General features: G+C 41.3%; 2 protein-coding genes across 3 annotated transcripts in view; one reads left to right on the top strand and one right to left on the bottom strand.

Annotated features, from left to right (window-relative positions):
- Positions 1–15195, bottom strand: part of ramp1 (receptor activity modifying protein 1) — a 71235-nt gene extending 56040 nt beyond the window's left edge. For both annotated transcript variants that reach the window (XM_082508154.1, XM_082508155.1), the window contains exon 1: positions 14571–15195. In XM_082508154.1, coding sequence (XP_082364280.1) covers positions 14571–14628 — 58 coding nt within the window. In that variant the 5' untranslated portion in view covers positions 14629–15195. The remainder of the gene's footprint in view (positions 1–14570) is intronic.
- Positions 15196–18176: 2981 nt separating this feature from the next.
- Positions 18177–22650, top strand: LOC309690432 (uncharacterized protein; the record flags this gene model as incomplete). Its single annotated transcript, XM_082507464.1, has 3 exons — positions 18177–18415; positions 18861–19055; positions 22486–22650. The coding sequence occupies exons 1-3, from the start codon at positions 18296–18298 to the stop codon at positions 22648–22650; spliced, it is 480 nt and encodes a 159-aa protein (XP_082363590.1). The 5' UTR covers positions 18177–18295.
- Positions 22651–24041: the final 1391 nt, after the last annotated feature.

The raw sequence follows: 24041 nt of genomic DNA, 5'->3' as shown, positions 1-24041 counted from the left end.
ACCTACTGCAGCTCATACCAAGGTGCTGAAATACTGGCTCCATGTTGCAAGACAACACAACACAACCGCAGACACACAAAGACACGCATGCACACTCGGACACGCTTCGTTTACTAGCGGCGCCTGAGTGATGCTCATTAGCTGCTGAGGCGTAACAGTTAAAACTGGGTTGCTGCTTTGCAAATGCGCAGATGTATATCCAAGACAGGCGTAAACAAACACGCACACAAATCCATAAGTGCACACACACCCGTCATGAACAACTATACAACAGACAAATGTGGAGAGGTAAGAAAGAAGACAGCTTCATGCATTTTTCCCCCTGCGGTGAAAAATTGCATCGTATCTTAATGCTATTTTTTCCCCGGTGTTGGATTTATCCAAAGATGTTCTCCATTTTCACAGCAGTGGGTGTGTTGTTGCACTCATGTCTTCATGATTAATGTCAAAGCAATCACTTTCATGTTCCCCAGAAGTACAAAATTATGCCAAACAAAAGCTGAGCTATGTATGCATGTCTCTGTGTATGTCTTTCACAAAGAAACAAACAAAAAAGCAAGGTGTGAAACCAGTTCCAGCATCTTTGGTGGAGTTTTACCTGAGAGAGAAAAGCACCGTTAGTTTGTGCTTCACTGTATTTATTGTGTGAAATGTGCACATTCAATTCTCTCTGCCATTTTTCATTCATCTCACTGCAGAACACCTAGGACTGATTGCCTTAGAGGATGAGTAAACATCGTCTAATTTTGTTTTTAAGTCTCATTATATAAAAAGAAATTAGCTTTATTGATATTTTTGTTTACAGTTTTGTGAGAACCTTTCTCTAAAATCACTAAGAGGATGGGGTGAGTGCTTTTATCAATTAAGCTCATTTCCATATGGCAAACTCTGAATGACTCTAATAAACTAAAGGCGAAGGATGATGAAGGTAATGTTGTACCTCTGTTACCTGAAGTAAAAATGATATATGAAGCAGGGGGATCGCAGAACAGATGAGCTGTTAAATCAGGTGATCACTGTGGAGCAGCAGGCTATTTGTCCAGATTTACCAGAAAGCCGCAGAGCTACAGCGTGGCGTGAGATTAAACTCATCTCACCTCGTCCGAAGGGATGCTGGTTTTATTGAAACTGCGGCTTAGATCTGCCTTGACTTGATCACTCACAGAGAAGAAATTTACACCCTCTGGATTTGGCTTTTTATTACTATAGCTGGTTGATGTGGTCTTGTGTGAAGTAAAGCATAAATGTCTCCCATATATAATCAATATTCATTTCAACACTGTGTAACCGTTACAGTGGCGTAAGGATATTTCTGCATCTTGATTTACTTTCATGTTTAATTCCATTGCATGACAGGCAAATTAGCTGCAATTACATGTCCAAATTCCAAAATGTGCAAAACACGTTGCTCTCATTTGGTCCAATTTGGGATTTTCTGCCCTGACTCGCTCAATTTGACATTAAATCCCCTTCAGTAAATCGGTGAGTTATGCATCACAAACACTAAAGAGGGAAACAGTTTAAAAAAGGGCTCATGGAAGGCGATTCATTTGAGCTCCAGCGTGTAATTCAACCTTAATAGAGTTTTTTTTCCCAGTTGCAACCTTTACGGAAAACCCGACGTAAATTTCTAACGTGGGTTATTTTACATTTTGACCTATGAGAGAGGATTTTCATGGATGAAATGGCTGTAAAAATCTAATCCGCAGCGTTAACTGCAACACTGCAAGGCTGGGAAATCTGAAGCCATTGTCACAAACAGAACTGAGGAATTAAAGGTCACAGATCAAACGATCTGTGCGGAAACCAAACACCACCAGAAATCCTCACCCCGAAATGCTACATGTATTATTTAAAGCCTATTAAGGTGGAGGAAGACTGGCCAGCAAAGCTCTTCTCAGCAAATGCAAACCCACCTTTTCTATACCTGTATGTGCACCTGCACTGTAAAAATGTACAAAATATAAATGCAATAAACATACAGCATCAAGATTACCACATTACTTCACATCACATTACTTAAAAAAAGTATCAAATTCAAATTCAAATTCAAATTTTATTTGTCACGTACACAGTCATACACAGTACGATATGTAGTGAAATGCTTGGACAACTGCTCGTGACCTAAAGAAAACAAAAAAGGGAAGGCTATGAATAAGATAGGAAATAAATATGAAAAATTAAAAAGGGTAAATTTAACTAGGAAGGAATAAAATATAAATTAAGGTTAAAAATGAAATAACTGTACAACACAAATTAGAATGAAGGGTAAATTTAACTGGGAAGAATAAGATAAAATATATAAATTAAAGTTGAAAATAAAATAACTGTACAACAAAATACACAATACACAATATAGAACTATATAAGAATGTATTAAGAAATCTAAATATAAATAAATATATACACAATAACAGCAGCTGTACAAGTATTAACTGGAAATGAAGAATATAGTGACCAGTGTTGTGCAAAACCAATGTCCAGAATGTCCAGTGTGTGTGTAAGAACCATATGTGTGGGTCAATACTGTGTGGTGGTGTGATTGAGAGACCGTATCGCCTGCGGGAAGAAGCTCCTCCTCAGTCTCTCTGTGTTGGTCTTCAGGGAGCGGAATCGCTTTCCTGACCTCAACAGAGAGAACAGTCTGTTGTTGGGATGGCTGAGGTCCTTCACGATCTTCCTGGCCTTGGTCCAGCACCGCCTGCTGTAGATTGAGTGCAGGTCAGGGAGCTCGGAGCGGATGGTGCGCTCAGCTGACCGCACAACCCTCTGTAGAGCTCGTCTGTCCTGCATGGTGCTGTTCCCGAACCAGGTTAAGATGTTTCCCGCCAGGATGCTCTCTATGGTGCACGAGTAAAAGTTCCTGAGCACCTTGGAGGGCAGTTGGAAGTCTCTCAAGCGTCTGAGGTGGTAGAGACGCTGTCGGGCCTTTTTCACCACGGTGTTGATGTGACAGGACCATGACAGGTCCTGCGTGATGTGAACTCCGAGGTATTTGAAGCTGTCCACTCTCTCCACTGGGCACTCGTTGATGACGGGGGTCTGGTAGTTCCTCTCCTGCTTAGTGCTGAAGTCCACTATCAGCTCCTTTGTCTTACTGACGTTTAGAAGGAGGTTGTTCCTCTGGCACCAGTTCTCCAGATTCCTAATCTCCTTCAGGTAGGCCGTCTCGTTGTTATCAGAGATCAGGCCCACCACGACGGTGTCGTCAGCAAACTTGATGATGGTGGTGGAGCTGGTAGTGGCCACACAGTCATATGTGTACAAAGAGTACAGCAGGGGGCTCAGAACACACCCCTGGGGGGCTCCAGTGCTGAGAGTGGTGGAGGCTGAGACATGTCCGCCCATCCTTACTGCCTGTGGTCTGCCAGTTAGGAAGTTGGAGATCCACTGACACATAGATGAGCTGAGTCCCAGATGCTCCAGCTTGGTGGTGAGTGTGGAGGGAATTATGGTATTAAATGCAGAGCTGTAGTCTATGAAGAGCATTTTAACATAATTCCCCCTTCTAGTGTCCAAGTGAGTGAGTGATGTGTGGAGGAGATGAGAGATGGCATCGTCTGTGGAACGATTTGGACGGTAAGCGAACTGTAGTGGGTCCAGTGTGTCTGGTAGTGAAGAAATGATGAAGTCTCTGACCAGGCGTTCAAAGCACTTCATCACTACTGAGGTGAGGGCTACAGGGCGATAGTCATTGAGAGAAGCAAGGTGGGGTTTCTTCGGGACAGGAACAATGATGGACTCTTTGAAGCATGTGGGGATCACCGACTGAGATAAAGAGATGTTGAATATCTCAGTGAACACAGGAGCTAGCTAGCTAGGCAAAATATGCATTTCACTGACACAGATCAGTGTACTGTGTTTTCAAAAATCATTTCTTAGAAAGTAAAGGAGATTATGTTTTTTCCTTATTATCTTTGGTCTTTACTGACATGACATGATTTCGATGTCAGTGGCACATCCACATCCAGTCTGGTCTTCTGCTGCTCTAGCTCATCTGCTTCAAGGTTTGCCAGGTTGTGTGTTCAGAGCGTTACTGTTGCCCTCCTATCAGCCCGGAGCTGTCTGGCTTTTCTCCTCCAACTTCTGGCATCAACAGGATATTTTCACCCACAGAAATGCCACTCACTGGATATCTTGTCTTTCATGGATGATCCTCTGTAAACGCTACAGATGGCTGTGTGGGAAAATCCCAGCTTTTAAAACAGACCAGTTAGTCTGGGACTAACAGCCATCCAGTTCAAAGTCACTTAAATCACCTTTGTTTATTTATTCAGATGCTCTGTTAGTCTTGACCACGTCTACATGACGAAAGGAACTGGGTTGCTGCCATGTGATTGGCTAATTCGATCAGTGGTCAGTGAGTGAACACACAGTTAAATGTATTCACATTTAATAGCTCATATTAAAAATGGGTAAAGTTTCAAATAAATCCACTACATGTGCGAGTTTCCCTGAGAGTCAGTAAGAATTAGAATTAGAATAAATTATTAATCCCAGGGGGAAAAACTTTCAATAATAGTAAGCCGTCTTCAGGCTGCCCTAAACTCTTGCTTTCAGATGTTTTTTATTTCTGCTTTTGGCTCATTATGATGTTCCTAATACCATCATCACAGGCACGCAGCACTGACTGGATCCTATTGTTCATGAACTACTGAAAACTCTGACGTTTGATAAAACAGTTTTATATAGCACCCTTATTAAAAATAAAAACATTATCTGGACTGAAAATAAGAAAATACTGAAAGTAAGTTCTATATGTACTCTGCCATGTGAGATAAAGTTGTAACATTAGCAGCAAACTAATCCTCAGCAGTGATAAGACAAAAGAGTTATGGATTTAGATCAGGGGGTCGTAGGATCATTCAGGAAGGACCGAGCAGCGTGTCTCTGACTGGTTCTGTATCTGATGAGCCATCTGTCAGTGATCTGAAGCCTCAGAAAAAGCTTCACAGCTACCAGAGGTGCTTGTAGTGTTCAAGCACATCTGTCCTGTATTGAACAATTTTAAGATCCTACAGATGTTTTTTTTACAGCTGTCCAAACTGACAGACTAAAGTGCATAGACACGATTTTCTCATGTCCACCGTCTCAGCTTTGTGAGTTCAAGTTTGCTTATTTGCCGATGGAATTGTCTTCAGCCTCACATGAATGCTGGGATAAACAAAAGCACTGTGTATTGGGAAATTTAAGCGGATAATTAAAGTTGTTGTGATTCATTCTGGTCACACAAGAATGTCCAAATCAAACGTGTATTTCAACATAGACCACAGAAAGAGTCAGAGGACTGTCAAACAAAGTTGGACTCCATGGTAAAAGATAATTCTGTGTGAGTGAAGTCCAGCAGAAGATTTTAGTAGAGCTTCTTAACCCCAGAAACCATAAAATGTGCCAGCAGCTCAGCAGTTTTCCTGTAAGAGAGCTCCTGAGCACAAAAAGCATGCACTGCGTGTCCCATCACTCAGCCACTTCTACCTCAGGTCATTACTATAAATACCAATGTGTTACTATTTGACCAGCCTGGTAGGATAAATGTTTGGAGAAATAGCTTTCAGGCTTGTTGGTGGCATTACATGACTGCTACGTCTCAGGCGCTTGATGCCGTGGGCTTGGATCCTGCACACGACCACTTTGACGTATCGTCATGTGAAGCAGAAATGCCGCAGAGGGAAAAAAATCTTCAAAAGAAAGCTGCAGCCTGATTCACTGGCTGAGTGAGCCGCTGCGACAGGCTTACTATGTCACTGCTCTGTGAGGTTAAATGTAATATATGAGAGTGTTGGGCCAGACAAATGGGCAGTGAAACCTGCTCTCTGTTTCTTAGTTCGAGGACTAGAAGAGGAAGAGGAGTTATGTTCACACTTTCTGATTCTTTTTCATAATGGATCGTCTGTCAGCGACACACTCAAACCCCTATGACGCTTCTCAACACAGATTTTAGTCTACAACACCAAATGCAATTAAGCCTTGTAAATGAAACTTGATTAAAAATATAAATGTTAGTTTGAGAAATCAAAGTAATCTAATGCAATGCTCCAAAAACTCTTCTTGTTCACTTTTCAACAGTAATGAATAAATGTTGACTAAAATTGGCTTGAAATTATAAATATGTTCATTTTATAATAATTTGCAGACATCTAACTCTAAATGAATACGGATGTTGATTTGTGTCAGATGTACAGAAACCTCATTGTTGTCTAATAAACCAGCTAAAACCACATTATTTGTGGATAATATGATATAATAATGTTGTCTGCCAAGAGCTCACAACAGCATATTTTTCCTGACCACAGCGATTTCTACACACGCACTGACATGCACATGATTCATGATGTCCTGCACACGTTGCCCAAAGTTTGTCCACTGTATTGGATAACGACACAAACTAAATGTGTATTCTCAGGCTAGCCTGCAGTGGCTCCTGGAGGTCGACTGCAGAGAAAGTGGTGCACCAAAAACCTCCTTTGGTTGCTAACAGATTTCCACGGTTGGTACAGTCCTCACTTCCACTCAGTTGGCGACCACAGAAATAGTAACCAAAACAATTGCAAGGTTTTTGACAGCCAGTAGGGCAACATGTTTTCCCTAGTGAAAGGTGGGTCACTTATCGACCCATCTGGAGCTTTGACCATCAACCCCCTCAGCTTTTTGCAACTGCTCAGCGAATACTCATTTATCCCTCACAACGGGTGATTGCAAAGACTCCAGTCCAGCCCACTGGATGGTTTTGGAAAATGTGAAGGCGGACATAGATTTGGGGATTTAAAGGTATTTTTATATGTTTTACATCTTCTTCTACTGATTAAGATCTTCTCTATGGCCATTCATACTACACGAAAGTAACAGATAAATAGTTAAATGACAGAAAAGTCTCCTTTTTTTCCCACAATGGGTCAACGGTACAGGATATAGAGAAATCTGGCCAATTAGCTGCCAGAACCTTTCCTGTAATTCTACCCATTAATTTCTTCATTCTGACAGATTTCATTTATTTACCACAGCAGCATTTTTTTTATCATGTAGAAAAACTGACACGTACTGTTGAAATTGGCCTTCTTTTACCTTCTACAGTTCTGACCTCAGCTATATTTTGCTATAGCAAAAGAATAATCAGACAGAAATGCCAACACCTGAACTTTCAAAAATCATTCATCACTGCGTGTCATCGGCCAGCTTTATGGAAATGCAAAACAGAATCGATACCAGCATTCGGTTTGGAGAGTGGGTTCAACAACTGAATTAAATGGACTGTGAATGCTCGCTCACATACACACAAACACAAACAGGCAGCCTATTCATTAGAAAAGCACCCCCGACCAGAAAGATGGCTGCTCTCTTGCATAACCACCGATCCTATAGCTAATTAAGAAGATCTGATCGTTAGTGATCCTTGACACTTTGCACCTCTTCAGATCCCCTCTCGTAAAAACTGTAGGCAAACACGGATCTGTTCCTACTGCTCGCCAATTATGGCAGAGCCTTTAGGCTCACTAATCCTCTCAAACGAGTGTTAAATGGGCTCTCGAAAGAAAAGTTAAAAATAGGCCTTCCATGGGTTAGCACATATTGACTCTGGTACAGTAAACTGCTTTTGCTGCAGCTTTCTGTACTACAAGGAGATTTGAAAAGCTAAATACTGGAAACACTCATATGGAGTGCATAAGAGGGGCCTTGGGCTATTATCTGTGTTTCCCATTGTGAGTAGAGCAGGGCGATATGACCAAAAATATTTATCACGATATACATTTGAAAATTTGCGATAATGATATAACTGACGATATAATTGACACTAGACAAAACACTTTACAACTCCACAACTTTATTAGTGCAAAGAAAACCCATCAATGTATTTTCACTTAAACAAGCAGCTGTTTTTTATGTGCATTAAAGTTATATAAAAATGTAACAGTGCAAATGCAAATTCTTGCTGACAGTTTAACCAAAAGGCATTTCCAGTGGAAAGTGGCCGACATATCCTCAGCATAACCATGTATAATATCCACAAAACTTAAAAAGAGGTTATACACACACAATACGGTAATATTATGTTGAAGCACAGTACGTATCACTCCGCGAGGCTCCTGCCTACGATAGCCGTAATGCTCCGACAATCCATCAAGCGGTGCGGCTTCGTAGCTTAGCAAAGTCATACTAAAACATTTGACAGATTTTCCAGCGCCGTGTACATAAAATCGTTTCGAGGTCAGTAAACACAACCAGAATTCATACATAAGGCACACGGGATTATAAGGGGCACTGACGATTTTTCCAAAAAACACGGTAATAACGACGGCCTGCTAGTATGCTCTACCAAAAATAGTGCTTTGTTTTGTATCTGACGGACGAAAGCTAAACCAGTTCCACAAAACTGAAGTTGCAACATTTTTACAAACCAATTCTGGTTCATCTTTTTCATTCAACGATCCGCTTTCGTCCTTCTCATTCTGCGTCGCCACCATGCTTTTTCCACCATGTGCATATGAAAACAAAGGCACTGTGCATGTGCGTTTTACCCATATTCTATCGCGATATTTCATTTTCTTGTCGTTGCCGAACATTATACCGGTATTACCGTGAACAGTATGATATGGCCCAGCCCTAATTGTGAGCTTTGCTCGCTTGAAGACATCCCACTGAAGCGTGAGGCAGAGTTATTTAATCAGAAAGAGGATATCTTAACTTTCCTTATAAATAGAGAAGCCGCAGAAGGAGATGAACTCACACAGATGAAGAAGTGCACGAGGGAAGTTATCTAGTATTACGCATGATTATTAGATAACCGTATGAAAAACAGCTCCATCAAACAGGGCATGGCTACTTTTGTTGGCTGTCTTTGGCTCATTCACCATCTATCTAATTAGCTGAGGTCCAGTGGGCGGGCTTGTTGCACAGGATGCACACAGACACACACCAAACGCACACTTTACAAAACAGACACAATTCTAAATCAGCGCGATTAAAACTTTCACAGCCGGGCCACACCTACCTCGCTTATCTCTTTCTGTCTCGTTAAAGCGATTCGAGCTCTTGCTCGCCTCCCCCGCTATCTGCTGCTCTATGAAGCTTCTTAAAAATGCTCCCTTGAGTCCTTCATATTAGAAATACGCACCCTGTCCAAGCAGAACGGAGACAGAAAAGCTTTTGCACAATCTATCCAGATATTTGATAGCTCAGCTGAGGAGCGAGGCGAAAACCTGACAGAAATATTATCATTATTGTCTCTGGTGGCAGCATCACAGACTGCTGAAAAGGTGTCTGGAGCAGTCGGGTCGAACTTGTGCTCTTTCTGTCTCTCACCCCCTTGTGTTCCCTTGTGTTCACACTCTTGCATCAAAAAAGATCCGTGCCTGCTGGGGCTCGTGGATGTCAGCCAACCGAACACAACATCTCACTGGACGGATAAACCTTTCCACACTGATGAAGCAAACTGCTTATCTGCTGAAGAAAAAGGCAGAATTTCATCATCTAAAAATTCTGCTTTCTCCTTCAGGTGGTGGGATAAACATTTGCTGAAATCATACTAAAGAAAATGGTTTCTTGTCAAAAGAATTTACATCTTTTTTAAATACTAAAGATTTTCATATCAGGACTTAATAAAAAACCATCTGGTTCTGTAAGAGGTTACCGTGTCATTTATTTATTTGGGAAAAACTGAGCCAATATGTGTGGAAAACTAAGTGCACCCTTACTGCTTCTGTAGGAATTAAGAGGGTGAGTACAGCCAGGTGCTCCTCCTGACATGCACTTGATTCGTTGATCATCAGCAAGTGTGAGCATCAGAGGTTTTGGGTAGTTTGCTGGTCTGGAGCATTCAGGTGTGCGTAAACACAATCCCAAGAAAGAAACACATCAGCAATGACCTTACAGAAGCAATTGTTGCTGCCCATCAATCTGGAAGGGCTAAAAGGCCATTTCCAAACAATTTGAAGTCCATTATCCTGCAGTGAGAAAGATTATTCATGAGTGGAAAACATTCACAACAGTCATCAGTCTACCCAGAAGTGGACGTCCCAGCAAACCGACACCAAGGTCAGACCATGCAAAGCTCAGAGAAACTGTATAAAACACGAAACACATCTCAGACTCCACAGGTTACAGCGAGCATGCTAAATGTTAAAGTTCAAAAACAGCACAATTTAAAAAAATAACAAGTATGACTCATGTGGAAGTTTTGCCAGGAAAGAGCCTCATCTTTCTAAAAAAACATGACAGGGCGGCTCGGACCATCACGCACAGCAGCACATATCAGCACAAACACTTCATACCAGCTGTCGGGTTTAAGTGAAGACTGATAACTTGGCTGGACGTTGCTATTGGCCAATATTGGCTCTGTTGACCGATATGGGCCAATCGCCAAGCAACGATGCATTTGGAAATGTCAGCTGTTGACGATTCTGTTGTTCACGTCAGCGTAGAAAGAAGATTTCTTTATTTTCTTGGCACGAGACAAGAAATAGTTATAAAAAAACATGATACACAAACAGAAACGATATCAGTGTCTGCATCTGCTATAGGCCAAATTCATACTTAAAACAATGGTAAATGGACTGATTCTTATCGAGCGTTTTTCTACTCGAAAGAGTACTCGAAGCGCTTAATACAACATGCCGCATTCACTTTTTTATGATTTTAAGTGCTTACTAACTTTCATACTTGGATGCATGCATTGGAGAACTTAGGGTTAATATCTTGCCCAAGGATATTTGGCATGCAGAGCTGGGGGGATGGAACCACCAGCCTTCCAGTAGATGACCTGCTCTACCTCCTGAGCTACAGCCACCCCACTAGCTTTTCAGTACTATCAATTACTATCAGTAAAATTGCATAATTAGCATATCCGTCTTATTAATTCTGCTTAATGACTGGACAGTATGTGGCAGCACAGTGGTTATTGCTGGTTATTGCAGTTAACGTGTCATTTATTTATTGCTAAATTGCTCACAGGTGCAAATGGATGTCTGTGTCTATATGTTAGCGCTGCCTGCCTGGTATAGATGGACTGGTCCATCCCCAGCATCACTTTTAAACAGTCTTTGCAGATTTAAAAACAAAATATGCAAACTATCAAAACAAAGAGCAGATGCACACATTTGAAATTGTTCGCAGCGTTTAGCAATCATGATGAGCCACAAATGTTCCACAAGATTTAAGCGAGTTGTTATCCAACCACAAACAATTGTCGTGTTCCATTCATCATTTTTACGAGGTAATAAATTAGTGTTGAGTTCATATCTATTTCAGCTTCTGTGTCGCAGTTTCATTTTATCTTCCTCTGTTTTTACAACCATTTTAGTGAAAAAAAAAACTTTATTATGGTTCCCAGGACTGTTTATGTTGTGTGTCCTTGGCGTTCCCACGTATGCTTGTTGCCTGGACACAATAACACCAATAAACTGTGTAAACAAGTAACTGCTCGGAAAGAGACAGCCATTATTTTTGGCTAACTCGTGCTGCTAAAGTCTCATAGCAGCTTCGGCTTGGGACCGCTCTGTGGCCAGCAGGAGAAACGGTTGCAATGGCCAGCAAGATGAATCTGAAAGACCAGTTGATTCTGAATAAAGCCTCCAAAATGAAATTCATTAAAACTGGCTTCTCCTCTATTATAATTATATTTAACTTTGGATGAAGAGTCGATTAAAAACTCGCCCGAGACCCAGATTTATGAGAGCAGCTCCCACAATCTTGGTTACGGGGACCTGACAGGCGGCGTTCTTTGATCCAATCTGAGCTTCGTACTTCAGTTTGTGTAAACTGTGTCAACCATTTTGATTGTTTATAAAATATTCAGTGAATATGGCCAAATTGTCAGAGACGTTTTCCCCCCTGAGTCATTCTATAAAGTGTTTACCTTTTGTCATTTCACATTTCACTGTGACTGAGTTGCTTCTGTGTGCAAAATGTTTGAAAGGATTCAAATCAAATCCTGAGCCGTCAGATGAAAGACGATCACGTCAGAGAGAGAAGATTAAAGCTTCTCTCTATGTGCCAGGCCCTCTTTGAACGAGTGACAGACTCCTTCCCCTTCATCCATTCTGCACTCTTTGGTGAAAGAAAACTAGCATGGAAAATTAAAAGAAATAAATGCTTCTGTCATGGCACAAATGACTGTGGCGAGTTCCACAGCAGGGTTTGTTTTGATTTGCCATTTCCAAGTGTTCTGTTAGATATTAACAAAAGTGAGTTTTGGGAGGAAAACTTTCGAAATTCCCATTTTAGACAGAAATGTTGTGGAGCAGTAATGTGGCAGTTCAGCGGTACTGCGATGATTCATAACTTTCTCTTTCTGTAAATATAAAACACCTACACAGAGCATTAGTTACAGGAAACAAAAGACAAAGAGTAGAGGAAGCTTGCCTGAATGCTGCTGTTAGACTGTCACAGTCTGAGCGTGCATACATTTGCCACATATTTCCAGTGCGTATTTCAGCTGTGCAGATGTTCATTTTCTTTTTCCACTGACAAGCTCATAGCTTCAAAACACCCGAGGAAGGGACAGCGACCACAGTGTCAAATATTTAGTTCAGGGTTAGCAGACAGGTTTCATATTACAGTTCAGCTAAGGGTGAAGCATTCAGTGGTTAGCATTATGTCTCAGACTATGTCAGCTGAATCTGATGATAAGTCTAAAATTACGAGTGCCGTGAACATGTGAGTGCTCTCAGCGAGAAAGAGGGAGAATGAAGTTAGGGGGAAAAGTGATCCATATACAGAATGAGATGCCCATAATCTTTCTGCCTCTAACAGGACTCTGCTTATTGTTATTTTGCCCACTTTTCCTTCATGTCTTAATTCTGCTGCACATGATCGCCCTTAAACCCCATTCTGAACCTCACCAGGCCTTCTTCAGACCATTTCTGAGAATTGCTAGCACCAACACTTGTGTCATACCTCGCCAGCTGTTCACTAATTCTTTGTCACACAACTGTTTGTTAAGCTTTTCCGGTCCTGTAAAAAACTGAGTCCAACTCCACGAATGTCTGTCTGCAAAGACTGTTTAAAATATACGTGCACAGTCGTCCCACCTGTTTGAAGAATATCACCTCTCAACTGTATCGTACAACAACCTGTTCTCCACTCGGCTTGGACGTGTGGCCTTTCAGATCAAATATAAACACTTTTAAAAACCCATCTTAGGCACTAGTTTTGACAAACATAGTGGCACTTACCGAGAGCCTAACCAGAGGTTTTCTGGTTAGGCTCTCGGTGGCTGTCTTTGCTAAGATTATTTAAGTTTCCAAAGCGAGCCGCTTCACCAAGCAACAGGTTTGTACCAACAACTTTAAAGAGCTGCAAACGCGATGACCAAGCACAACATTAAAACCTGGCGACAGGTGAAATTAATAACATCGATCATCCTGTCACAATCTCATCTGCAGGGAAACCTTGGGTCCTGCCATTCACGTGCACGTTAATTTGATACCATCAGCCACCTAAACATTGTTGGGAAGCCAAAAGCAATGGTTTTAATTAAGAAAGTAAAATAAATTGTGCCCGCTACAGAGGCAGATGGTGTCACAGTGGTTTAGAGAAATACACTGAGTGGAACACAGTAATAGAACAGTGTCGTTCCTTCGTTATGAGCACGCTGTGACACCTAAAAGTGGGATTCACTGTTGTGTTCGAGTCAGATTTGCAGCTTTGCATTCTCTGCTGTGTTGGCCAGTGTTTTGTTTTATGCAAATATCATGTGTGTGTTGTTGTGTGTTTAAAGGAAAGAGCAGAGCGTCGTGTCCTGCCTGAGCTCATCTTGGTTTTAGTTGATAAGCATCCAAACAAACAGTCACCACAATTAAAAAGATAACTTGTGAGATTTGTTGTGTAGAGAATACACTTTTATTCAGTGCATTATTGAGATAAAAAAAAAATTTTTTACAAATTATTATGTTAAAAATTTATTAATCATTTGAGAACAAACCAAACAAAGGAAAAGCTGCCCAAACAAAGTCAGTTCCGCACATCTAAACCGTTTATAAACTTTAATAAACCTCACTCTCACTAATCTCACTAAAGTCTCACTCTCTGGGTTGTTTTCAAAAAGAAGGAAAGTTTTCAGCCAACTGCAGTCTCCAGCGCGCACATCTATCCTGAAACATGCCACTTCCCAACATCGCTGCTATGCTTTAGTTTAAACAGAGATTATCGTGTTTACACACCACTCAGCCTCCAGTAGTCCAGTAATAAGTCTCATATCATGTTATGAGAAACACTCGTCCTATAATTGATATAAAACTGTTTGAAATATTTTATATTCTATTCTTACAATTAAAAGCAGTTTGAGAAACGCTGGCATGATTTCGTATTTTATGTTGAAAGGAAACAAAAACTTCTCATTTTCCTTCACATGTCTGAGGTAAGTAAAAGGCGTGAATGGCACCGGGTTGGAAGGCGAGTTCAACAGAAGTGCATCCAAACCCGTTTCTTTTACACTGTTCTGGCAGGATGCGTCTTTTTCTTTCCGTTTTAGGATCTTCTTTGTGATATTTTTCAAACAAAACTTATAGTTTAGCCCAGAAATATTCGAGTGCCTTAATCAGAAGAGCATCCGTTAAACCACGGTGTGTGGGACTCACCTATAACGAACCACAGGAGCGCCTGTTTCTGCAGAGCTGTGCAGGTTTGCGAGCCCATCCTGTCGCTCTCAAAACGATCCACTGACTGAAGTTTGGAAGCGAGGAAGTGAAGGGAACGGCAACTAACAAGAGCTCAACGAGTAATTGGTAGCATCATAAATAACTGCTGTTTAAGAAGCCCATGTAATCCGGCCGCACGGTCAATCAGCCCCAATAAAAGCTTCACTGTGTCACCCTGCGCAAACCGCTCGGGGGAGAGCCGAGGCTGCTCCTTGTTCCTGCTGTAGGCTACCTCAACTCCCCCGAGTCCTCCTGTCACCGAGTCATCCAGACGTGAAACATAATGAGTCGTAAAGTTGCAACTCTCTCTCCAACAAGCCGTCCACAGGTCTGAAGAAATCCGAAAAACGTCACTGGAAGCGTGCGGTGTTTGGTTCAAGCGCTCGCGTGCGCAACGGGACGCACCAGTATGGAACCAGTGGAGCTGAGCGACTGTGTCAGGGTTCACTGCTTCCCCCCGAGGACAAGGGTCCCGGTTAGTGATGGGGACTCCGGACAGACCCAAACAGTGCGGGAAGGGGGAGCGGGGCTGATTTGGAAGAGCGGAGGGAGGGGGAGGGAGCTGTACTTCTTTTCTCACTCTTTGATTGGTTAAATTAGAGAACCCAGAAGTCTGTAAAAGATATATCTATTACTTTAAATAAACAATAAACGATATATCCAAATAATAAAAAAAAATCCTAAATGATCAAAAACTATGAAGAGAACTCGTGAAAATAAACAGGTGCAAATAAAAACTCGACTAAAAGACAGAGGAGTCTGCAGAGTTCAGAGTTCCATCTGAAGAAGCTGCAACAATAAACTTTAAAGTCCAAAAAAACAAGAAATGTATCGTTTTGTGATTCTATACAAAATTATATTCTCTTCACTATATTCTATTCACTGTGCATCCGCCTGTGGTGACGCGATGAGGACAGGTGCAGCGAGTACGGATTCAAGCGTGGCACGGGTTCAGAGCAGTTGTCCAACAGCGACATCTAGTGTTCATATGGAGCGTTACACAGCGATTTACATCAAATATCACAACTCCAGTCCTCAGGAGGTAAAGTTGGTGAAATAAGTGTTTCTTTTTCTCCTTCATAATTGTATATTTGCACCTCTTGTGTAGATGTAGGCCACTGATAAAAACTGTTTCACTTTAAGCTGTTTTCATAGCCATTATCAGATTCAGGTGGTTGCATAGTTTAATTTGCAGTATTTTTTTTTTCTATAAATTTTTTATATGTACAAGTAAGAATATTTTTTAAAAGAAATAAAATTAATAGAAGCGACAGATTTTACTTTGCAGCTTTAGCATTAATTAATATAACATTCAGAAGCTGCAGAAACATAAACCTACTCATGTATTTATTAAAACTTCATATTCTATGGAAAGGCACTTTAAAATTTACTGAAAGTTTTTTTCTTTATTTGTTTTCATTTATGTTTTATGTATTTTAAAGTGTCAAAACAAAATGTCATCAAAAGGTCTAAAGCTGACTCATATATGCATTTATACAGGCCTTCATGTCATTCCCTTAGGTGTGGCTTTGTAAAATCATGATATCAGAACTACAGAAGAAGCTCAGAGACAATTTAAATTCAGAAAGTGGCACGACTGAAAGGAAACCTGAAAGTGGCCAAATCATCTCCCACTGACAGAGTCAGGACCCAATTCCCTCACCGCGGGCTCCACAGATAAGGTCAGACAGGAGGATAAAACAGAAGAAAAAGAGTTTACACAAGGTCAACGATGCCACTGCTGTGCTGCCAGCGCAGGGACTTAAAGAGGAGACAACTGGAGTCAAATGCATTAATTTCGGGGAAAAAAGTCACATCCATCTGTTCAGCTGAAATGCAAAGGTCCAGAGGAAATGACATCACAGAGCAAACATTCTGCAAAAACAAAGTGAGAGGACACAGAATATGGTCTCTGACAGAACCAAAGTCAGAGTTCAAAGGAACAATGAAGAGTTTCTCAGACTGACCTAAGAGTCACTTATTGACCTGTCTTGTTTATTTGTGATACACAAATGACAGAATAATAGGAAAGAAGGAGGAATTAACTGTTCCATCCAGTTTGCTGCTGAAACTGAAACCAACACAAAGTTGCATCTAGAAGTTAAAAGCAGAGACTTTCACGCTGCTGTGGAGAAGTAATACAGCGTTAGATTATACCTCAGTTTGGTGTGACTGTCATTAAGGAAGCTCACACCTGAACATTCAGCTGTAATCGTAGGTACTCTCTGAACATACAGACTAGCATGTTTTAACCATGTCAACAAAATCCAACAACACAAGAGCAGGTTTGGAGTTTAAAACAGCACCGTGTGCACAAGCAGTCATCCTGAAGCCTCATTTAGAGAATATGTTAATTATACAGTATCGTATTTATGGATATAAAGACTGGATATATATATATGATTGTGCTCACTTATAGGTTTCTTCAGCCTCCCTGTTTAGTTGAGCTTGATGAGTTAAAAGATTGCTTGTGCATTTCTCCCCTTCTCCAAAAACAAAGCCTGATCATGCGCAGAAGCAAACTTTACTACATGCACAGTCTAACTGCGTCGAGCACACTAGACAGAAATCATATTCGTGGTTTCACTTAGATTTAATGCATCAGGCAACAAACAGACTGAAAGCATTTAAAGCCACAGCTTGTCTGTCTGACTGTCTCCAAGGTAACCAAATGTAAACGTACAGCAGAAGGCATGCAGGACAAAACAGAGGAAAGTGGAGGAAATACTCGAGTGGAGAGTGTGCAGTAAAGATCAAAGGTTCACTGATCAAACGTCCACAGAAGGTTTGAGAAGATATACAAGTGGATTCAGACAAATGAAACAACAGTAAGTAAACAATAGTTCATTTTAGCTTTTTACTCCAATTATCATCGTCTTCCCTTAATGCTGCTCACACAGATGAGCACCACTTACAACTGTTTAATGTCAGGAAATGTGTACAAGGCACTTTTTCTATTGTACTTTTAAATTAGCCTTCTCTCAGCACTCGCTTTAGACACTTCATCCATTTTGACTGTTACTTTTGTCAAACATTAAACCAGAGGGAGTTCAGTCCTCACAGACACATTTCTACTTTACAAATATACAAACACTTATAAAATGATTTCACATTACATTAGGGGGGAGTGTTAGCGTGCGCGAACATGGTCAAATAAGGTGGTTTACTAAAAAAACACACAATTTTTGTTCATGAAGTAGTCAATCCTGAGACTTTGGGCTATTTTGTTCTTCCTGTCGTGGTGACACATAACCACACAGAAACACAGAAGTGTTTCCAGATCAACACAAGTTGAAATATTATTATTTAGCTCCACAAACTCTGCGTTTATGTAGTACCATAATGCACTAAGATGTGTATCGCTAGCAGTAATAATGAGACATAATACTTCATACTCTGCCCTGAGTCTAGTCTCTGCGGGGAGCACTAGATCACCAGAGACTTACATCACAAGGTTAATGTCACACTAATAATCGCACAGACACAGAGACTGCCAAAGACATCTAGCTGAAAGTGCTTGGTAATATCTATCAGCGGTGTGTTTACAATAATTTCTCCACCTCGTTTGTTTCTCTAAATAACGATGAAAGTAGCAGTCTGCCCTGACTCACAGCTCAGACACTGTGCTTTTCTTTGGCTCGTGTTCACACAGGTCTGACTGGGAGATGGTGAAAGGGTGTAAGAAGGGTGAGACTGATGATGGGGTGCAGAAAGGAGAGCTGAAGGAAGACAAGGAACAAGGATGCACTCCCCTTATCGCTGCCTGCCGCGGTGCCATGAGCGAGGTAACGGCGTGTGCATGTGTGCGGTAGAGAGAGTTTGGCAAGTACATGTCTATTGTAACCATGCTTCCTCTTTGGTAAGCTGGCTACTCCAGCCCTGGAAAGCACCAGATGGATATGATTGGTTGGGTAGACGAAACCAGTTTCTGTCACGTAACACGTCGTACTTTTCCTTTCAATAACAACAAAGTGCTGTGATCACATGAGATTATGCAACTTTTTTTTAACATAGCTCCTCTGCATCCTCTGAGGGAGACATTCAAAACAGGCTTGTCTGGAGGGAAACTCTCCAATTATAACTCAAACTTATGTTTTCTTAAAATACACCCAACCACAAGGTGTTTACACTAAAATGAGCAACAACAGTCCTTTTACTGACAGAAACGACACATCTACGCTTCACATTTTTTTGAGATGTTTCAGGTTTTTTATGTGGTGGGTTTAACAGGTGGTTCAGCAGCTCCTGAGGACAGATGCTGACCTGACCTTGTGCAACTTCAGCCAGCAGACAGCGCTCCACATAAGTCCGCCAGAGCTGCGGGAAGAAATGGTGAGGTGGATGTCAAGGCCTCATCTGCCCCCCCAGGCGCAGCTACTGCAGGCTGCCTGGCAGGGAGACCTCCACTCCTTACAGCACCTGCTGGTAAGCTCACTTCACACACACACACACACACACACACACACACACACACACACACACACACCTGAGAGTCAAAGGATTTCCCAGATGAGTAAAGACAACACAACAAGGGCAACAATCTTCTCCCATTACAAAAGCACATGCAGTTGTTGCGCACTGTGTGGCTTTGGAAAATGTAAAGGATGACATAGATTTTGGGCTTTTAACTGTATTTTAATAAGTTTATTTTATATAAGCTTTTCATACTAATAAGGCCCGCCCCATAGCCACTCACGCGACACCAAAGTAATTAAGTAACTAATAAACAATTAAATGACACAAATGTTTCAGATTTTTCATCTACTGTAGAATCTTTTTAATGAGTTCACAGTAAAAAAAAAAAAACAATAAAAATGAACAAATAAATACAGTGGGGCAAAAAAAGTATTTAGTCAGCCACCGATTGTGCAAGTTCCCCCACTTAAAATGATGACAGAGGTCAGTAATTTGCACCAGAGGTACACTTCAACTGTGAGAGACAGAATGTGAAAAAAAAATCCATGAATCCACATGGTAGGATTTGTAAAGAATTTATTCGTAAATCAGGGTGGAAAATAAGTATTTGGTCAATAACAAAAATACAACTCAATACTTTGTAACATAACCTTTGTTGGCAATAACAGAGGTCAAACGTTTACTATAGGTCTTTACCAGGTTTGCACACACAGTAGCTGGTATTTTGGCCCATTCCTCCATGCAGATCTTCTCGAGAGCAGTGATGTTTTGGGGCTGTCGCCGAGCAACACGGACTTTCAACTCCCGCCACAGATTTTCTATGGGGTTGAGGTCTGGAGACTGGCTAGGCCACTCCAGGACTTTCAAATGCTTCTTACGGAGCCACTCCTTTGTTGCCCGGGCGGTGTGTTTTGGATCATTGTCATGTTGGAAGACCCAGCCTCGTTTCATCTTCAAAGTTCTCACTGATGGAAGGAGGTTTTGGCTCAAAATCTCACGATACATGGCCCCATTCATTCTGTCCTTAACACGGATCAGTCGTCCTGTCCCCTTGGCAGAAAAACAGCCCCATAGCATGATGTTTCCACCCCCATGCTTCACAGTAGGTATGGTGTTCTTGGGATGCAACTCAGTATTCTTCGTCCTCCAAACACGACGAGTTGAGTTTATACCAAAAAGTTCTACTTTGGTTTCATCTGACCACATGACATTCTCCCAATCCTCTGCTGTATCATCCATGTGCTCTCTGGCAAACTTCAGACGGGCCTGGACATGCACTGGCTTCAGCAGCGGAACACGTCTGGCACTGCGGGATTTGATTCCCTGCCGTTGTAGTGTGTTACTGATGGTGACCTTTGTTACTTTGGTTCCAGCTCTCTGCAGGTCATTCACCAGGTCCCCCCGTGTGGTTCTGGGATCTTTGCTCACCGTTCTCATGATCATTTTGACCCCACGGGATGAGATCTTGCGTGGAGCCCCAGATCGAGGGAGATTATCAGTGGTCTTGTATGTCTTCCATTTTCTGATGATTGCTCCCACAGTTGATTTTTTCACACCAAGCTGCTTGCCTATTGTAGATTCACTCTTCCCAGTCTGGTGCAGGTCTACAATACTTTTCCTGGTGTCCTTCGAAAGCTCTTTGGTCTTGGCCATGGCGGAGTTTGGAGTCTGACTGTTTGAGGCTGTGGACAGGTGTCTTTTATACAGATGAGTTCAAACAGGTGCCATTCATACAGGTAACGAGTGGGGGGACAGAAAAGCTTCTTACAGAAGACGTTACAGGTCTGTGAGAGCCAGAGATTTTCCTTGTTTGAGGTGACCAAATACTTATTTTCCACCCTGATTTACGAATAAATTCTTTACAAATCCTACCATGTGGATTCATGGATTTTTTTTTCACATTCTGTCTCTCACAGTTGAAGTGTACCTCTGGTGCAAATTACTGACCTCTGTCATCATTTTAAGTGGGGGAACTTGCACAATCGGTGGCTGACTAAATACTTTTTTGCCCCACTGTAAATACATTTAGATTTTACATTTATCATGTCAAAAAACAGTTAAAAGTGTTTAAAAGTTAATACTGTTAAAAGTGCACTTCTTTTTCTTATGTTAAGCTATTTCAGGGATTTTAAACATGTGATGTCTACACTGGCACAAAGGGAGAGTTTCACTGGTCCAGCCCTCCTCTGATCAAAGTGAGCTGCACGTGGCCCACAACTGAAATGAGTTTGCCGTCGTTGGATTAAACAGTGGTTGAACCAAAAAAAGTTTTGATTCTGAGACTGAAAATGTTGTTAAACCTCTAAAATCATGAGAAAATATATATGTGATTCTGTAATGTAATAATAAGGCACATTTAATTTGGCATTTCCAAATGCATTCCTGAATTATAACCAGCTCAGAGCAGCAAAGAGGCCTGCCATTGTTAGTGTGTCCTTTGGTGACTTTGTGTATCTGGAAATGTGATACTAACGCTCAGGTGCTTTTGTAAAATGACTGGAAATAGCCCACACTGTTTGGGTATGCTGACAGCTGAGTACACAGGTTTATTTATTTATTTATGAATTAAACATAAACTGAATGAACTAATAACTTACATATATCACCTTGGTTATTTATTTATGAAGCACACAGGTGTTTGGGGTATTTCATATGCAGGATTCTTTTATATTTAAAACGTCGGTCTGTCGCTGCTTATTTAATTCATTTTTCCAAAACTCTAACTTGTTACAAACATTTCCAGCACAAAGTACAGCTCACTGAATGCAGGGTACGGTCTGAGCCTCGTGGCCTCATTTCACACTGCAGCACTTTGTTACTCCGTGTGCAGTTTTAATAAAGAGAGATCAGTTGGAACAAAAGGCCAAAATCTGTTTTAAGAAATGTGAACATGCAAGATGAAATGTTTCTGTGGTGTTAGGGTCCATCGTGGAGCATTATCTGAGACAAATGTAGGAGATAGAGTCTAAAAGGCTGGAGTGGAGAAAGCAGATGGTTGATGAATATTTTGAATTAGATGCCATGGACAACCTCGATGAGGCAGAGATGGGGAGAAAGAGGATTGAACAGAGTCTGAATATGAACACGATGCATTTATAGAACAGGGACTGGGGCTGATGGCTCTGGATGGGAAAAGTGATCAAATGTTGCATGAGGTGACTACATGAGAAAATGGAAGGAAGACGAGGAGAAAACAGATCTTCATTAGTGTTTAGTTCCCTATAAAGCATCAAATTAATTCTCCCATAGCCGTGAAGAAGTGTCTGTTGGCTAACTAGTACCATCTGACTGCTTCACAATAACTAATTCACACACATTGAGGCCAGTAACATCTAATGGTGGAAATGGATGACACTAAAGTGTGCTGCTTGTTATATCAGCAGTTTAATTTAGAATTTTTCCCCCTGTGTTTGTGTTTGTGTGTGTTTGCACGTGTCAGCTTCAGACCGACGGGCTGGATGTGAATGTTCCAAACAGCGACGGTGTGACAGCTGTGATGCTTGCTGTCAGGGACGTCGACCTGTTTGAAGACTTAGGAGCACATCTGCCATGGGAGCACAAACCCGTGGAGGTCATCAAGGAACTGCTGGGAGTTTCTGCGTAAGAAAGCACAAATACATGCTCATATTTATACAGTAGACAGGTAACATTAAAGGCAACATGCTGATTTAAGTATTAAATATGTAAAGTTCACTAGAAGTGCAAAAAAATATATTGAGATTTGTTTCATCTGTCTTTTAACTTCATCAGTGATTTGATGGTACGAGACCATAACGGCTGCTCTGCTCTCCACTACGCTGCTAATACCAACAGCTTTCTGACAGAAGACATCATCCATGTTCTGATGGAGGCGCTAAGTCAAAAAGGTACACACACGCACACGCACACACACGCGCACACACACACACACACCTTAACCTCATTTGTCTCACTCTTTGCGATCAGTGTTCATTCAGCCAGCAGCTATTTCACCAACAAGTTCTCTTTAACTGGCAATAAACTGATCACCCGACCAGGTAAACTGAATGCCACTGATGATTTTGTCACAATGGCAAGTCCTGCTGGAAATCATTGTGCCTTGGCATTCACCTCCCACCTACCTACATTGTGCAGTCCTCGCACAATCTCCATAGCTACAGCATCCCCGATGGCAGCGGTCTCCTCCATACCACACAAACTGCTCAGGAACAGCTTTAGAGATATGAAAAACTGACCAATCTTCCAAACTCCATCAGTAACATACACGGGATTTCCCTTAACCCGTGGAGGCCCCATCCCACAGGATTCACAGGATCAGAACATCAGCAGTTCCTAAAGAGACAGATGTTCCTCCGAAAGTCAATGGAGACCAAAAAAGGAGGTAAAGGGACAATAAAAAGGTTCAAAGGAAATAAGCGTCCCTGCTCAGCTGTGCGAAAATCATGAAATTCCTTATTTCAACAGTGTTTTTAATCTTCTTTGGAAAAGTAAGGATTATCATTTCATGCTCTTTCAGAACGATCACAAATCGGATCATGTCATGCAGTTTGTAAAGGTTTCTGTAAAATGTAAATGATCCTGTCTACAAGCACTTTAACACTGTTGTCCAGCACTACGGCGCTCTGGGGTGTGAGTGTAACATCACAATGCATGACTTTGATCTGCAAATTATAAACCAAATCAGCTGATATCCCTGTTTCTTATTCTGTGACACTGCCTGTAGATTATATTAGAGTACTCTTATTGTCGAGTGAGTTATTTGCTCTTTACTCTGGTTAGTGTTTAATTGATCAGCTACTTATTAAACTTATTAAAATGAATCTAAAGTAAGCATGTGCCAATGTACGAAGTATAAAGCCTCAAATTCTCCGTTCTTGATCTTCCTGGCTTTCTTATACGGATACAAATAATCGGCATACCAGATTCATTCATAATCCTGTTTATCACAGTAAAACGTCTGCACTCATGTGGGTATAAGAAAGACTTGTTTGTTAATGTGTGAGGGAGCACTTTACT

This window comes from Aulonocara stuartgranti (assembly GCF_965226115.1).
Source record: "Aulonocara stuartgranti genome assembly, chromosome: 16".
In the NCBI taxonomy this organism is placed as follows: domain Eukaryota; kingdom Metazoa; phylum Chordata; class Actinopteri; order Cichliformes; family Cichlidae; genus Aulonocara; species Aulonocara stuartgranti.
The sequence above is the reverse complement of the archived record's forward strand: the minus strand, read 5'-3'. Positions and strand labels throughout refer to the sequence as shown.